Genomic DNA, 17634 nt, shown 5'->3' with positions numbered 1-17634 from the left:
GCTCGGATCCTAAGTTAATGAGATTGCCTCAGTTCGTTGACAAATGAGCACGTGACAATCAAACGAGCGCTCGTTAAGCTCACCGAGCATTGAGCTTTATTCCCACCCCCGGTGCGAAACGAGGTAGGAAATATTCTCGAGATTATAGGACTGGAAAGAAAGCAATGTGGACGTGAAGAAGGTAGATAGTCTAGGTGGGAATAATTAAGGCTACCTTTGGTAATACAAATTATCAAAATCCGCATGCCCTCTTTTTTTTAGTCTTTTAGTGTTTGTTTGATACGTTTTCGTCCTTCCTAATTTTTCCATAACATACTATTAAATAACCACATCGCAACACATTTCGTCGACCCCAGATCGACCCTAAATGGTCGCCGCCTGACAGATGGAAGCCATCCCTATATTTTTCAGTGAAACATTGTCAGAGGGGAGGTGCTCCTGTCGTTTTGTTAAGGAAAAGAGAGTTGGCCTGGTTTGTAAGAAAAATTAGGCCGAAACAACACAACATTAAGGAAAATACGTGCACCCTGTAATTTGCTTGCATTTTCGTAGTCAATTGTTTCAGCCAACAAATAGGAAGTGTTCGTATATTTTTGTAATCCAAGCACAACAAGGGCTGAATTCAGTGTGTCTTTGACGATTGCAATGGATCAATGCAAAGTCACGAAAGCATTTAGGTGCGTAAATTTTCACAATGCCGAATTTGACAAAAACTCGTTGCACAAACCGAAGCCGCCTGCCAAGTGCTTGAGTGTCAACCTGAGTTTTTTTTTTTTTTTTTGTGAAACAAGAACCTGAGAATTCCGACTTGCGCTCAAGTTCACTGTGAATTCAGAGGGCGGCTAATGGAAATTCAGTTTCCTGGGAGAGAAGACACGGCAGATGCAGCCGAGGACGCTCCCGCGCGGCCGCGCCGCCGTCCTGCGCGCGGTCACGGGATGCCGCGCCCGCCGCGAAGAGCAGGCCCTCCACTGCCTCGTCTGCAAGCTCGGCCTCGCCTCCGACGTCGTGCTGGCGACCGCCTTGCTCGTCCGCTACGGCAAGCGCGGCCTCCTGGCTCCGGCCCAGCGGCTGTTCGACGAGATGCCGCGCAGGGACGCGGTCGCCTTCAACGCCATGCTGGCCGCGCTCGGCGCCTCGGGTAGGGCGGATGACGCGCGGAGGCTGTTCGACCGAATGCCGGAGCCGGACAGGACCCCCGCGTCGTGGAACACCCTGCTCACGTGCTACTGCAGGGCCGGCGACCTCGCCTCCGCCAGGGCAGTCTTCGAGGCGAGCCTGCGCGCGGCGACGAGCAGCGTCGTGTCGTGGAACGCCATGGTCGACGGGTACTGCAAGGCCGGGCGGATGGACGCTGCACGGGAGCTGTTCGACCGGATGGGCTCATCACTGCGGGACGCCGTCACCTATAACACGATGATGGCCGGGTACTTGCGCCGGGGAGACCCAGCCGCCGCCATCGCGATGTTCCGCCGGCTGACGCAGGAGGGGGATCAGGAGACGCCGAGGCCCACCGCGGTCACCATTGCCACCGTGGTGACGGCTTGCACGCAGGTGGGGGACTTCGGCTTTGGCCGGGCGGTCCATCTCTCCGCCCGGCAGCTGCTGGGGACGAGCCCCGACGCCGTGCTGAGCAACGCCCTCATGGACATGTACTTCAAGTGCGGGAGCGTGGACCGCGCGCTCGAGGTCTTCAGCGCCATGCCGCCCGGCGCGCCCAACCTCTTCTGCTGGAACACGGTGATCGCGGGGCTGGGCAGGAACGGCCGCGGCGAGGACGCCGTCAGGGCGTTCCGCGACATGGTCGAGGCGAGCAAGAAGAACAACGAGGTGAAGCCGGACTCGGTGACGTTCGTGGCGCTCCTGTCGGCGTGCAGCCACTCGGGCCTGGTGGCCGAGGGCCGGGCGCTCTTCGGCGAGATGCTGCCGGCCCACGGGGTGGGTCCCGGGGCGGAGCACTACGGCTGCATGGTGGACCTGCTGTGCCGCGCGGGGCTGCTCGGCGAGGCCGTGCGGCTCGTGCGGACGATGCCCGTCCGCCCCAACGCCAAGGTCCTGGGGTGCCTGCTGCTCCACGCGCGCGGCTCGGGGGACGGCGTCGCGTCGAGCGAGTGGGCGGCGGGGCGGATCGCGGAGCTGGACGGCCGCGACGGCGCCGCGTACGGGCTGTCCAACCTGTACGCGTCGCTGCAGAGGTGGGATCACGTCGAGAGGCACCGGAGTAGCGCGGCCGTGGCGAGCGGCAAGGAGCCTGGACGGACCAGCTACGATCCGCATGCGCGCTAGTTCGAGGCACCGACTCGTATGTTTTCTGCAAGGAGGGCACACACGTGCACACACACGGCACCGCACGACGGGAGCAGTGATAGGGAGCCCACGTCTGCAGTGACGTTGGCGCGGCGTAAGCACTTGCGGTAGCACTCAACGGATTGGAATGCGAGAGAACCTTCCCGTGTCTTCTTCCTATCGGCACCTAGGGCAAAAGTGACCGTTCGGTTCTACTCCCTCCGTTCCAAATTACTGGTCGTAGAAACGGATGTATCTAGATATATTCTAGTTCTAGATACATCTATTTCCGAGACAAGTAATTCCGAGTGAAGGAAGTATATGCGAAAAAGGAAAAACAAATTGCATAAACTGATTGGGAAAAGAATTACTGCAGGTAATCAGAATTTTGAAGTAATCTTTGTATACTTTTTTTACAAAGGAAATTTTCAACCTATTCATAATAAATCATGACAGTACAGAGAAAATCATATGTTACAAAAATTGCAACGGGTCTATAGAGCAATCATCGCCGTACTATGACTTTACAGGACCAACACACTAGACCAACCATCATCGATGAAGAAATTTATAGTGCGAAAGGATCAAATATGTAAACACACGAACAAAGACTGGATCACCGGAGACCAGAAAGGATCAAATATGCGACAAAGACACACCTCCACACACTTTTCAAAGATATGCTAGGCATACCATCGGGGCGGGAATCAAACATGGACGCACCTCCACGGTCCAAAGACCATCGGATGTGAGACGGACTGACGACTGTGCCGACATGAGGAGGAAGAAACCTAATCCTGTGGGAGTCGTTTCAGGAAGAAAAAGAACATTTTATCTTATACTACTACATATCTATTGTATAAACCGTTATTTTCGTTTTTTTTTGGCGAAAGAAACTGGATAGCGGCTGCATGGGGTAATATAACCCGTGATAGTCTAAAAAACACCACCATTGCATATATCTCGACCTGAAATCACCTTCTTAATTAAATGATCTAGAAAAACGTCATTGTGCTATGCATGAGATTTCATTTTCGTGAAGTGCACGCTAACAAAAGCCTCTAGTCCAGGATACCTGCTGATGAACCAGCATTGACACCGACTACTAGGATCGATAACCACACATTTGATTAGTGCGCAAACGGAACACGACCACATACAATGCATCTCGCTCATGCTCCGTGGTTCACACACACGCATACGCTGACGGAGAGAGTGGCGAGTTCAGGGAAACGGGAACAGACCGGCTGGTCAAACAAAGACGACAACGCCACACGGCCACACGGGAGGGGTCCAATCACCAGCACCTATAAATACACAGGACCTCATCCTGATTCAGCCACAGACATACAGAAACAGAGCTCAGAAGCAAGAAACAGAGCAAGATTTTTACAGATTCCTTTGCAATTTGCGTAGCATCCAGTTCACGGCGAGCAAGATGGTGGCCAAGGAGGCGATCCCGCTGCTGACGCCGCACAGGATGGGCCGGTTCGAGCTCTCCCACCGGGTGGTGCTCGCGCCGCTCACGCGCTGCCGCTCCTACGCCAACGTGCCGCAGCCGCACGCCGCGGCCTACTACTCGCAGCGGGCGACGAAGGGCGGCCTTCTCATCGCCGAGGCCACCGGCGTCTCCGCCACCGCGCAGGGATACCCGGAGACCCCCGGCATCTGGACGCAGCAGCAGGTCGACGCCTGGAAGCCCATCGTCGACGCCGTCCACCGCAAGGGCGCTCTCTTCTTCTGCCAGATCTGGCACGTCGGAAGGGTCTCCACCAACGGTAAGTTGGGAATCCGGACATGCTATTTTTCTGAGAGAGAAGAATACATGCTATTTTCTGTTGATAAACTGTACTACCGCTCTGAGATTTATTTGTTGTCACTATCATCCGCTCTGAGATTTACTTGATCCTTTCCTAAGCAATTAGGCATTTAGGCATCCATGTTTTTTTGTGTTGGTAACCTATTTGATCCCACCGATTGATTAATTGTTACTTATCTTGCTCTCTGTTTATATTCGAACAAACCAGATTTCCAGCCAGATGGACAGGCGCCGATCTCCAGCACTGACAAGCAGATAACACCTGATGCTGAGTCCGGCATGGTCTACTCCAAGCCTCGACAGCTTCAAACAAACGAGATACCGCTGATCGTCGATGACTTCAGACGTGCTGCCCGGAATGCCGTCGAGGCGGGGTTCGACGGCGTTGAGATCCACGGGGCACACGGGTACCTATTGGAGCAGTTCATGAAAGACAGCTCTAACAATCGCACCGACGAGTACGGTGGCAGCCTTGAGAACCGATGCCGCTTTGCGGTGGAGGTAATTGATGCTATAGTCCATGAGATTGGTGCGGATCGCGTAGGCATCAGGTTGTCTCCATTCGTGGACTACATGGACTGCTTCGACTCGGACCCACATGCACTCGGGATGTACATGGTACAACAGCTCAACAAGCATCAAGGGTTTGTCTATTGCCACATGGTAGAACCCCGGATGGCAATTGTGGATGGTCGCAGACAAATACCCCACGGGCTTCTGCCATTCAGGAAAGCATTCAACGGCACTTTCATTGCCGCTGGAGGGTATGATCGAGAGGAAGGCAACAAAGTGGTGGCCGACGGCTATGCTGATCTCGTTGCTTATGGGAGGATCTTTCTAGCTAATCCAGATTTGCCAAAGAGATTCGAGCTCGACTCACCATTGAACAAGTACGACCGTAACACTTTCTACACGCAAGATCCTGTCATTGGCTACACAGATTATCCTTTCCTTGAAGGCGGCTCGAATGCCGAGTAGTTCACCCACTCGACTTGAATTAGTGATGTGCTTGATTTTATAAAGTATGTAATGATTTATTCAATGTGTGTATGCACGGGGCATGTGCACTGTATCATTTTCACCAATAATTTACTTTTGTTCTCCCATGTAATGCCAATATGTCAAGATATTATTTTTTACATCAACAATGACATCACTGCCTTCAACAACCTGTAAGACAAATTCTATTCCCACGGTACCCAAAACAGTGGTGCGTCTTTACCGGTTTGTTTCATTTTGATGAGGAGGGGACTTCCCTATCCGGTCTATTCCAATAGCGGCTTCAGTTACAACTTGAATTTCCAAAAGGATTACAACTTGAATTTTCAAAAGGATTACAACTTGAATTTCAACAACATTGAACACTATGATTCTCTACTAATTGAACTATAGGTTGTTCCTCCCTTTGGAAGTTACCTCATAGGCGCGGGAGGCTTCAGTTGCTACAATTTTTACGAGCACGTGGTCGATGAGCGCATGTGCATCCTGGATGCGGGATACAACCACATTTTTTAAGATCATAAAGTATGTAATGATTTATTCAATGTGTGTATGCGCGGGGCCTGTGCATTGTATCATTTACACCAATAATTTACTTTTGTTCTCCCATGTAATGCCAATATGTGAAGATATTTTTTCCATCAACAATGACATCACTGCCTTCAACAACCTGTAAGACAAATCATATTCCCACGGTACCCAAAATAGTGATGTGTCCTTACCGGTTGGTTTTGTTTTGATGAGGAGGGGACTTCCCTGTCCGGCCTATTCCAATAGCGGTTTCAACAGCCGCAAGGGCTATAATAAAGTTTGCGAAAAATATCTCCTTTTAATTGTCAACTGTCAAATAAATCAGAAAATGTTAGGAGATCTTCATTAATTGAATTCAGATAAGTTCAAGACATATTAGAGTTCTAACCATGTTTCGGCTTGTGATCAATCCATAGATACTAATAAAAAATACACTAAAAAAGGTACATTCTCAAACATCATTAACTAACTCCTTATCAATCATGATTCATTTCAATATGAGGGCAAGAATTGAACCAATTCAATTAATTACAATAGAACAATTACACAATAAAACAGAAAAGAAAGATGGTAATTGTTGGCGGTAGATGGGTTTTACTAAATCAAAATTGTGATTCTTCAGTTATTTATGTCTGCCCCGCTAGCCTTTATTGGGACACCGACATAGCTCGTATGCACTGTTAGATCTAGTTGGCCTTGATTCCCTTTTTATTGTGCCATTCCAGGTAGGCGTTGTGCTGATGCACAACGTTGCAGGTAGGTTAACCTTGCGCACATTCCTAATGTAAAAAGTAGCCTTCTATCGATTCGTTTGCCGTTGGGATGTCCGGTTACAACGCGTCGGGTACGTCTATGCGGTCAAGCACGTGATTCTTGAGTCCTACGCGGTCGGGCACAACCGATAGTCTTGCGTGCGAGGCTGCCGATTAGAGTAATAGTACTATTGAATTTATTATCCATCTGGAGTAGATCATCAAAGTTTAACCCAAAATATAAAAAGTATAAGACTACCAAAATATGATCCATATGCTATAGAAAGTAATAGTAATATTGAACTTGTGCTCAAAAGAGCATACAAATGGTGACATACTAACATATACTCCCTCCGTTTCAAAATAGATGACTCAACTTTATACTAGCTTTAGGAGGGAGTAGTATATATTCTATAGGGATTTTTACATCTGTGCCCCATGTAAATGATGATTACATGGACTGCTTCGACTCCGACCCTGAAAGTGCAACTATCCCTAGGTGGTTTTGGTAATTCCTAACAACATATAGCTCATTGAGCTAATGCTATTTCAAGATTAATATTTCAGGAAAGCTCAATGATTGGCATGGCATGGATGAGAAAAGTGGACCCCTCAAAATGCTAAGGATAAAAGAATTGGCTCAAGCTCAAAGCTCAAGACTCTATATTTTCAATTTTAGTGATCCAAGATCACATTGAGTCTATAGGAAAAACCAATACTATCGAGGAGGGATGAGGTGTTGCTTAATGAGGCTCTTGCTCAAAATGCTTAGTGATATGCTCCAAAGCCCTCAACCACTTTCTCACATCCACATATGACCTAAACCAAAAGTCAAACTCGGCCCCACTGATTCTTTCTATCCGGCGCCACCGAGTTCAGATGTCATAGCCACTACCACAAACCCTAGGAAAATCAGTCTCACCGATAGGGATCTCGGTCTCACCGAGATGGGATTGTAATCTCTCTATTTCCCTTCATAACGTTTCGGTCCCACCGAGATGAACGATCGGTCCCACCGAGATTGCAATGTAAACTCTCTGTTTCCCTTTCGTAACATTTTGGTCTCACCGAAATTAGCGCATCGGTCCCACCGAGTTTACCTGACCAACTCTCTGGTTAGCTTATTACCAAAATCAGTCTCACCGAGTTTGTGTAATCGGTCTCACTGAGATTACGTTATGCCCTAACCCTAACCATATCGGTCCTATCGAGTTGCTTGTCGGTCCCACCAAAAATCCTAACGGTCACTAGATTTGCTGAATCGGTCCGACCGAGTTTATCAATTTGGTCCCACCAAGATTGGCAAGTTGTGTGTAACGGTTAGATTTTGTGTGGAGGCTATATATACCCCTCCACCTCCTCTTCATTTGTGGAGAGAGCCATCAGAATAAACCTACACTTCCAACTTACTTTTTCTGAGAGAGAACCACCTACACTTGTGTTGAGGCCAAGATGTTCCATTCCTACCATATGAATCTTGATCTCTAGCCTTCCCCAAGTTGCTTTCCACTCAAATCTTCTTTCCACCAAATCCATATCCTGTGGGAGAGAGTTGAGTGTGTTGGGGAGATTATCATTTGAAGCACAAGAGCAAGGAGTTCATCATCAACACACCATTTGTTACTTCTTGGAGAGTGGTGTCTCCTAGATTGGCTAGGTGTCACTTGGGAGCCTCCGACAAGATTGTGGAGTTGAACCAAGGAGTTTGTAAGGGCAAGGAGATCGCCTACTTCATGAAGATCTACCGCTAGTGAGGCAAGTCCTTCATGGGCGACGACCATGGTGGGATAGACAAGGTTGCTTCTTCGTGGACCCTTTGTGGGTGGAGCCCTCCGTGGACTCGCGCAGCCGTTACCCTTCGTGGGTTGAAGTCTCCATCAACGTGGATGTACGATAGCACCACCTATCGGAACCATGACAAAAACATCTGTGTCTCCTATTGCGTTTGAATCCTCCAAACCCTTCCCTTTACATTCTTTGCATGCTTTACTTTTCGCTGCTCATATACTCTTTGCATGCTTGCTTGAATTGTGTTAAGATTGCTTGACTTGTCCAAAGTTGCTAAAATCTGCCAAGAACTAAAATTGGAAAAATGATAAGTTTTATTTGGTCAAGTAGTCTAATCACCCCCCTATAGACATACTTTCGATCCTACAAGTGGTATCAGAGCTTTGGTCTCCATTTGCTTTGATTTCCATAGCTTTTGGTAGTCATAGCCTTGGTTTCACAACCTAGGAGAGTATGGCGTCTAGCGAGGGAAATTACCACCGTAGAGGTCCTTACTTTGATGGTACTGATTTTACTAGTTGGAAGTATAAGATGAAAATGCATATTCTTGGACATAACCCCGCCGTATGGGCTATTGTGTGTATTGGCTTGCAAGGTGAATTCTTTGATGGGAGAGAACCGAACCATGAAGCTACCGCGAAAGAGTTGAAGATGCTGCAATACAATGCTCAAGCTTGTGATATCCTCTTCAACGGATTGTGCCCTGAAGAATTCAACAAAATCAGTCGTCTTGAGAATGCAACGGAAATTTGGGATACTTTGATTGATATGCATGAAGGTACCGACTCCGTCAAGGAATCCAAGTTGGATGTGCTTCAAAGTCAGCTTGACAAGTTCAAAATGAAGGATGGTGAAGGTGTCGCTGAAATGTACTCTAGGCTTGATCTTATCAGAAATGAGATTGCCGGCTTAGGAAGTGAAGAGATGACTGACAAATTCATCATCAAGAAGATCCTAAGAGCTTTGGACGGAAAATATGATACCGTATGCACATTGATCCAAATGATGCCCAATTACAAAGATCTCAAGCCAACGGAAGTCATTGGAAGAATTGTTGCTCATGAGATGTCACTCAAGGATAAGGAGGAGCTCCATAACAAGTCAAGTGGTGCTTACAAAGCCTCATGTGAAGCTCCCACATCATCAAGTGAGAAACAAACCTTCAATGAAGAATTGAGCCTAATGGTGAAGAACTTCAACAAGTTCTACAAGAGTAGAAGCAAAGAGAGAAGTTCCAAGTCAAGGTCCTACAATGACAAAAGATCTTCTAGTCGAGAGAGAAATTGCTACAATTGTGGAAGACCCGGACACTATTCCAATGAGTGTACGGCACCCTACAAGAGAAGAGAAGATTCTCCAAAAAGAAGAAGTAGAAGAGAAGAATCACCATCAAGAGAGAGAAGGAGTAGAGATGATCATTGTGAACGAAGATACTCATGGAGAAGCAAGGATTCGGAAAGGAAGGACAAGTCATCAAGGAGCTACACAAAACGAAGACATCAAGCTCATGTTGGTGAATGGGTATCCGGCTCCGACTCCGACAATCACTCCGAGAGAAGCTATCACTCCGACTCCGAATATACTCAAGATGAAGGTGTTGCCGGTCTAGCACTTGTGTCAACCAACTCCTACGACATATTTGATTCACCAAATGAAGTACTTGGAAGATGCTTCATGGATAAAGTCCCAAAGGTATCACACCCCGAGTATGTTGATTTCAATAGTGATGAAGATGACTTGTTAGGTGATGATGATTTACTTGTTGACAACTCTAGTGATGAATACTATGATGAAACGTCAATTAATCATGCTAATCAAGATAAAACGAATGACAATGATAAGGAGAAGATTGAGTTTCTAACTAAAGAACTAAACACTCTTAAGTTAGCTCATGAAACTATCTTAGGAGATCATCGAGAACTTTTAAGGACTCATGAGAAATTATGTTTTGAAAATCTCAACCTTGAGCAAGAGCATGAGTTCTTAAAGGTAGTCAATGATGATCTTCGCAAGAAAAGTTCTTCTTACATTTCCAAGCATTTACTCTTATCCACTTACATGCCTCAAGTCAAGTCTAGTAACAAGAACAAGGAAGATTCTTCCTCTAGTAGTAACAATAATCATGCTAAATCTAATGTTGTTGCTTCTAGTAGTTCTCTTGGTTCCACTAATGATTCTCTTAGCCAAGTTACACTTGAGCAAGAAAATAGCTTATTGAAGGGAATTATAGAGAAAGGTGTTTACAAGAGCCTTTCCGGGAGTAAGCAATTCGAGGAAATTGTACGCAAGCAAGGAAGGCACCGGAAGAACCAAGGTGTTGGTTTTGAACGAAAGTTCAATGCTAATGGAGTTGAGTGGGAAGAAGATCAATACCCCAAGACGAAGTTTGTTCCTCAACAATAGAAGTATGATCCTACTTCCTTCAAAGGGACACATGCTCAAGATGATCTTCCACCACAGGACCACAAGAAAAAAGGCAAGGATAAGATTCAAGAGGAAATTGATGCATTTGGAGAAGCACCCAAGGCCCTGGTCAAGTGGGTTCCCAAGACTACATCAAGTTCTACTTCATCAAGTACGACTACAACTCCAAGGATTCCCATCAAGATGATGTGGATCTCGAAGAAGAAGAACTAGAGGGTTCTTGAGGGTGACTCCGCCAACATACTTCACTCTTATCATTTTGGCAAGAACAAGTGCAATCAACTTCCACATCTTGCACTAGTTCAAGGAGTCACAAACCCTCTTGTTGGTAAGACAAGGGACAAGGTAACCTAATGCTTTCATAGATATAATCTTGTGTGTGCATCACTCTATGTCTATGGATATCCTTGTTTGTTCCTTGTGGGACTAACCCGTGTAGGTATTGAAAGTGCAACTCACTCCAAAGGATTGCTCCGAATGATCTACATCAACATTGAGCATCCACATCTTCAACACCTACATGAAGTCATCATCGACAAAACCCAAGGTTAGTTCATCCCTCTTAGGGGGGATCTCACATCTAGGGGGAGCTTTACTCTAAGAATTGAGCTAAAGCAAACTCTAATGGTGTGAACACAACAACACTTTATGTAAAAGTGGTAACCCCACTTGTGCTTAAACGATGAGTATGACCTATGATCAAATGTTCTCATTTGACTCCTAAGTCAATATACTCATATATATAGATGACCTAGTCATCGCCAATTGCTTGATAGATGCTAGAATTGGTTGTGCATGCTTTGCCACATATTTCATTTGCCATTTTATTGTGTGAGCATGTTGGTTGCATAATTTACTCATTCGAGGACATCCACTTGTTGTTTTGATTGTTTGGTTCCTTTTTCTTTTGCCAAGTGGATGGACAAGAATGCCTAAGAACCTTCTCTAGATATCTATGCTTTTCTTGTCTCAAATTCTATTCATGCTACATCACAAAGTTTGATAAAGTCAGATTCGAACCACTTTGTGTGAGGAGCACTCGGAATCCCCGATTTGTCATAGACTTAAACTTCCAAAACTTCTTTGTGCGTTTCGGTCTGACCGATTCATCCATTTCGGTCATACCGAGATCACTAAGTCGATCTAGGTTTTCAATCTCGGTGCAACCGATTTGAACTTTTCGGTCACACCGAGTTGCAGTAACTGCTTGCAGTTATGCATCTCGGTGCCACCGAGTTGTTCCACTCGGTCACACCGACAGGGTCAGGTTATATATATCCCCGGGCCAAAATTTGGAAAATTCTCCGAACCCCTTCGCCCGCGCTCAGCCTGCTCTGCCTCCCTGGGTCTCCGGATCGTCCTCCTCATCGCCAGCTGCCTCCCGCCGCTGGTCTCCGTCGCTGTCAATGGAAATCATCTCCGCCGTTGCCGCCGTAGCAGGTCCATCGCCGCACTTAGGGTATGGACTTGATCCTTGTGCTAATCTCACTCCGATTCCTAGCACATTGTTTTGCCATGTATCTTTCCACGATTGAGATCACTCTATCCAGCGAAATCACTCCGTAGTTTAGTTGTGGATTGAAAATTTAGGGTTAGGTTTCCGCCGAAATCATCTCGGACCAACCGAGTTGTTGAAATCGGTTCCACCGATTTGGCTAAGGCCATTGCACATGTGATTCTCGGTCTGACCGAGAATTGCAAATCGGTGTGACCGAGTTCAATTCTTTGTGAAACCCTAGCACTCTCAGTGCCACCGAACTGTGACTCGGTCTGACCGAGTTCACTAGTTTAGGTTCCAAAAGCTGCTTCGGTATCACCGAGTTTTCAAACCGGTAGATCTGAAATGCTTTATGTGGAAAACTAAAACTAAGTATTTAAATCATTCTTTTGCAAAAACCTCTGTACTTTGTGATGCTCATCCAATCTATCTCATCTATATCTATTCACAGGGTATGCTATCAGTGTTTGCATCATGTCAGATCAGAGTGACAGTCAGAACAAGTCTGAGGAGCAAGTTCACATAAGTGAGGGCACTAGTCCCTCTAGCAGCTTTGATGAGGGAAGCAGGAGTACACCCAGCAACTTGCCTAAGGCAGCCACCAGGGCCAGAAAGAACAGAACCTCAGATTCTGAGGATGAGGACTATGTGGCTGTTGAGGAAGAGGACACCTCAAAGAGGAAAGTTCTGAAAAAGGAATATGGCACAGCTGCTGCCACTAAGGCAAGAATGAAGAAAAGGGTTCCTGCCAAGAGAGTTCCTATGTCAAAGGCCAGATCATCCACTCAAGAAACTTTGGGATCTGCACCCAAAGAACAGGTTGTGTCAGAGAAGAAAAGGAAAGAAAGGGTCAAGAAGACCATTGCCAGAGTTATTGGTAAACCTTCAATGATGAGAGATTCTGAAGAAGAGGAAGAGGAAGAGGATGCAGCACCAATACCCAAAGCTCAAAAGCTTATGGGAGATGCAATTAAGGCAGGAGCTGCTCCATCTAAGCCCAAAACTGCTCCTAAGACTGCTGCTCCAGCTCCAAAGCCAAAACCCAAGAGGAGTACCAGGAACATCCCTGCCGAGGATAAGAACAAGGCCCCAGTGCCTCAAGCTGCTGAAGAAGAAGAGGAAGATGATTCTGTTGTTTTGAGGAAGCTGAAGCCCAAGATCCCTGATCACAATGATGCACACCCAGTTGCAGAGAATATGAAAATCAGGAAGGATTCAGGATGAGGCTATGGAGAGAGTCTGATCCATATGCCACTAGGAGAAGGACTGCTGTGGACTACAGATTCCACACTAAGGAACAACAGGACTTCTATGAGACTGTTTTACTTGACAAGAAGCCCATAGTGTGTGACATGAGATGGGTTGATTGGAAATTCATTGAGGAAAATTGATAAGTAGGGTTTTCGGGGGAGAGGAAGATCCGGATTTCGGGGGGTGTTTAAATAGGCATAGAGGGAGCTAGGAGAGTCCAAATGAGGTGCGGTTTTCGGCCACGCGATCATGATCGAACGATCTAGATGATGGAGCAGAGTTTGGTGGGTTTTGGGCCAAATTGGAGGGGTGTTGGGCTGCAACACACACGAGGCCTTTTCGGTCCCTCGGTTAACTGTTGGAGTATCAAACGAAGTCCAAATGGTACGAAACTTGACAGGCGGTCTACCGGTAGTAAACCAAGGCCGCTTGGCAAGTCTCGGTCCAATCCGGAAATGTTTAATCCCCACACATGAAAGAAAGCTAGAAATGACCACCGGAGGAGAACGAAGCGCCGGAATGCAAAACGGACAACGGGGAAAAAGCTCGAATGCATGAGACGAACATGTATGCAAATGCAATGCACATGATGACATGATATGAGATGCATGACAAAGACAACAACACACGGAGACAAAAACCCGAACCCGAGAAAATAAATATAACTTAATGCCGGAAACGGCAAGAGTTGGAGTACAAATAGGGAAAGTTACATCCGGGGTGTTACAACACTCCACCACTACGAAAGGATCTCGTCCCGAGATCTAGGACTGAAAGAATGCCGGGTACTCAGAACAGAGGTGATCCTCGCGTTCCCAGGTAGCTTCACGGTCGGAATGGTATGACCACTTGACTTTGAGAAATTTGATTGACTTGCTGCGAGTCTTGCGTTCAGTCTCTTCAAGAATAGCAACTGGGTGCTCACGATAAGAGAGATCTTCTTTGAGCTCAATGTCCTCGAAGTTGACGGTGCGGTCAGGAGTCTTGAAGCACTTTCGAAGCTGAGAGACATGGAACACGTCATGAACATTTGCAAAGTTTGAAGGAAGCTCGAGTTGATAGGTGAGGTCGCCTCTCTTGCTGACAATCTTGAAAGGTCCCACGTATCTAGGGGCAATCTTCCCTTTGATACCGAAGCGACGAGTACCTTTCATAGGAGAGACACGGAGGTAAACATGATCTCCGATCTCGAAAGCCAAATCACGGTGCTTACTATCATAGTAGCTTTTCTGACGGGATTGGGCTGCTTTGAGGTTATCACGAATGACTTTACACATTTCTTCTGCTTCTGTGATTAAGTCATTACCCAAAAGCTGACGTTCACCGGTTTCAGACCAGTTGAGAGGGGTACGGCACTTCCTGCCATACAGAATTTCAAATGGGGCCTTGCCCGAACTTGCTTGAAAACTGTTGTTGTAGGAGAATTCAGCATAAGGAAGACAATCCTCCCACTTCATGCCGAAGGAGATCACACAAGCCCTGAGCATATCTTCAAGAATCTGGTTGACACGCTCGACTTGACCGCTTGTTTGAGGATGGAAAGCTGTGCTGAAGCGGATGTTAGTGCCCATGGCCTTCTGAAAAGAATCCCAAAACTTCGAGGTAAAGATGCTGCCACGGTCTAAAGAGATCACTTGAGGAATACCGTGCAGAGAGACAATACGAGAGGTATAGAGTTCCGCCAATTGAGCTGCAGTTATCGACTCTTTGATAGGCAGAAAGTGAGCCACTTTGGTGAGTTTGTCGATGACAACGAATATAGCATCATTGCCACGCTTGGACTTAGGAAACCCAGTCACGAAGTTCATTTCAATGTGGTCAAACTTCCATTCTGGAATGGCAAGAGGTTGGAGGAGACCTGCTAGCCTTTGGTGTTCTGCCTTCACTCTTCTGCAGACATCACATTCATTCACGAATTGAGCGATCTCGCGCTTCATTCGAGTCCACCAATAAGCTTGCTTGAGGTCCTGATACATCTTCGTGCTCCCAGGGTGGATGGAGAGGAGAGAATTGTGAGCCTCGTTCATGATCACTTTACGAAGTTCACCTTTGGGTAAAACAATACGATCCTCGAAGAAGAGAGTGCCCTTGTCATCAAGGCGGTAGCACTTGTACTTGGACTGACTCTTGGCAATCCCAATCTTCACCTTTTTCACCATAGCATCAAGAAACTGGGCTTGGCGAATCTGGTCTTCTAAGGTAGGAGAGACTTGAAGGTTGGCGAGGAAACCTTGAGGAACAACTTGCAGATTAAGTTTGCGGAAAGCTTCACAAAGCTCGGGTTGATAAGGCTTAAGAATCAGACTGTTGCAGTACGCTTTCCTACTCAAAGCGTCAGCAATCACATTGGCCTTGCCTGGAGTATACTCGATACTCGGATTATACTCTTGAATCATTTCGACCCATCGAGTTTGCCTGAGGTTGAGATTAGGCTGAGTGAAGATGTACTTGAGACTCTTGTGATCAGTGAAAATGTCCACTTTTCTTCCCAATAGAAGATGTCTCCAAGTCAAAAGAGCATGCACAACTGCCGCCAACTCGAGATCATGAGTGGGGTAGTTCTTCTCATTAGGCTTCAACTGGCGAGATGTATAAGCAACAACTTTCTTCTCTTGCATCAATACTGCGCCAAGACCTTGGAGAGAGGCATCACAAAAGACCTCGTACGGCTTGGATTCATCAGGTGGAGTCAGAATTGGAGCAGTAATCAATTTCTGTTTCAAAGTGTTGAAAGCAATATCACACTCCAGAGACCAAATGTACTTGACGTGCTTCTGAAGAAGATTAGAGAGAGGCTTCGCGATCTTGGAAAAGTTTTCAACGAATCTTCAGCAATAGCTTGCGAGACCGAGAAAACTGCGGAGTTGCTTCACGTTCTGAGGAGGTTCCCAATTCATAATTGCAGACACCTTCTCAGGATTCACGGCAATGCACTTGGCAAAGATGATATGACCAAGATAAAGAACCTCATCGAGCCAAAATTCACACTTGGAGAACTTGGCGTAGAACTGATGTTCTCTGAGCTTATCAAGCACCAAACGCAAGTGTTTGGCATGATCTTCCTTGTTCTTGGAGAAAATCAGAATGTCGTCGAGATAGACCAAAACGAAGTCATTGGTGTAGGCGTTGAAGATGAAGTTCATCATTCAAGAGAACGTCGGAGGAGCGTTGGCGAGGCCAAAAGACATGACAGTGTATTCATATGAACCAAAGCTTGTTCTGAATGCTGTCTTGGGAATATCTTCTTCACGAATGCGAATCTGGTGATAACCCATACGGAGATCAAGCTTGGAGAATACTTGGGCACCTTTGAGTTGTTCGAACAGCTCATTGATGTTGGGAAGTGGGTATTTGTTCTTGATGGTCTTCTTGTTCAGTGGACGGTAATCAACACAAAGTCGGTCCATTCCATCCTTCTTCTTCACAAAAAGAACACCACAACCCCACGGAGAAGAACTAGGCCGGATAAGACCCATTTTCTCTTGAATATCGAGTTGCTTCTTCAGCTCCTTCAACTCTTCAGGTCCGAGCTTGTAAGGACGTTTGCACACAGGTTCCGTGCCAGGCTCAAGATCAATAACGAATTCAACTAGCCGGTGCAGAGGCATTCCTGGAAGCTCTTCTGGAAAGACGTCTTGATATTCGCAAACGACTGGAATTTGCGAGATGGCATCCAATTCACCCTTCTCATTGAGAGAAAACAGACGGATGGTATTATCCCGAGCGGCAAAGACAATTACATCCTCAGACGAATGAGTCAATTAAATCTGCCTGGCTGCACAATCAAGCTGAGCCTTGTGCTTAGAAAGCCAATCCATCCCGAGAATAAGATCAATATCCGAGTCACCAAGAACTGTAGGAGAAGATAGAAACTTGTAGTCTCCCAAAGTGATAGTAACATCCGGAGCAATGGAGTTAGCATGCATGCGCTTACCGGGAGAGACAACTGCTAAAGGACTAGGCAAAATTTGCAAAGGCAAACCATGCTTAGATGAAAACGGTCTCGATATGAAACAATGCGATGCACCCGTGTCAAAAAGAACTTTAGCTGGAATATCATTAACAGGAAGGTTACCCATGATCACATCTGACGAGTCCTCTGCCTGAGCTGCATTCATCAAATTGACCTTGGCATGCTTGGGGTTATGCTTGACCACAGCTGTACTTGCCGATCTGACAGGAGGAGGAGGAAGACGCCTCTGGTTGAGACACTTGTTGGCATAGTGACCCTTCTGTTGGCACTTGTTGCACGTGACCTCTGAAAGCGGACGGTGATACGGAGCACT

General features: G+C 46.6%; 2 protein-coding genes across 2 annotated transcripts; both read left to right on the top strand.

Moving 5' to 3' along the window:
* The first annotated feature begins 440 nt into the window (after positions 1-440).
* On the top strand, positions 441-2683 carry LOC125524769 (pentatricopeptide repeat-containing protein At3g29230-like). Its single transcript, XM_048689798.1, has one exon. It carries the CDS (start codon positions 883-885, stop codon positions 2284-2286), a length of 1404 nt encoding a protein of 467 aa, XP_048545755.1. The 5' UTR covers positions 441-882; the 3' UTR covers positions 2287-2683.
* Positions 2684-3609: 926 nt separating this feature from the next.
* On the top strand, positions 3610-5250 carry LOC125524143 (12-oxophytodienoate reductase 1). Its single transcript, XM_048689215.1, has 2 exons — positions 3610-4064; positions 4314-5250. The coding sequence occupies exons 1-2, from the start codon at positions 3725-3727 to the stop codon at positions 5081-5083; spliced, it is 1110 nt and encodes a 369-aa protein (XP_048545172.1). The 5' UTR covers positions 3610-3724; the 3' UTR covers positions 5084-5250.
* The last annotated feature ends 12384 nt before the right edge of the window (positions 5251-17634 follow it).

Source organism: Triticum urartu, chromosome 7 (assembly GCF_003073215.2).
Source record: "Triticum urartu cultivar G1812 chromosome 7, Tu2.1, whole genome shotgun sequence".
Taxonomy (NCBI): domain Eukaryota; kingdom Viridiplantae; phylum Streptophyta; class Magnoliopsida; order Poales; family Poaceae; genus Triticum; species Triticum urartu.
Note: the sequence above shows the minus strand (reverse complement) of the source record. Positions and strands in the feature narration are given on the sequence as shown.

What these genes read in the sequence shown, in the direction of transcription:
- LOC125524143 (XM_048689215.1), top strand. Translation starts at nt 3,725, where the DNA reads ATGGTGGCCAAGGAGGCGATCCCGCTGCTGACGCCGCACAGGATGGGC. An exon ending in CGGAAGGGTCTCCACCAACG is followed by an intron (nt 4,065 to 4,313) that starts GTAAGTTGGGAA and finishes CGAACAAACCAG; the next exon opens with ATTTCCAGCCAGATGGACAG.
- LOC125524769 (XM_048689798.1), top strand. Translation starts at nt 883, where the DNA reads ATGCAGCCGAGGACGCTCCCGCGCGGCCGCGCCGCCGTCCTGCGCGCG.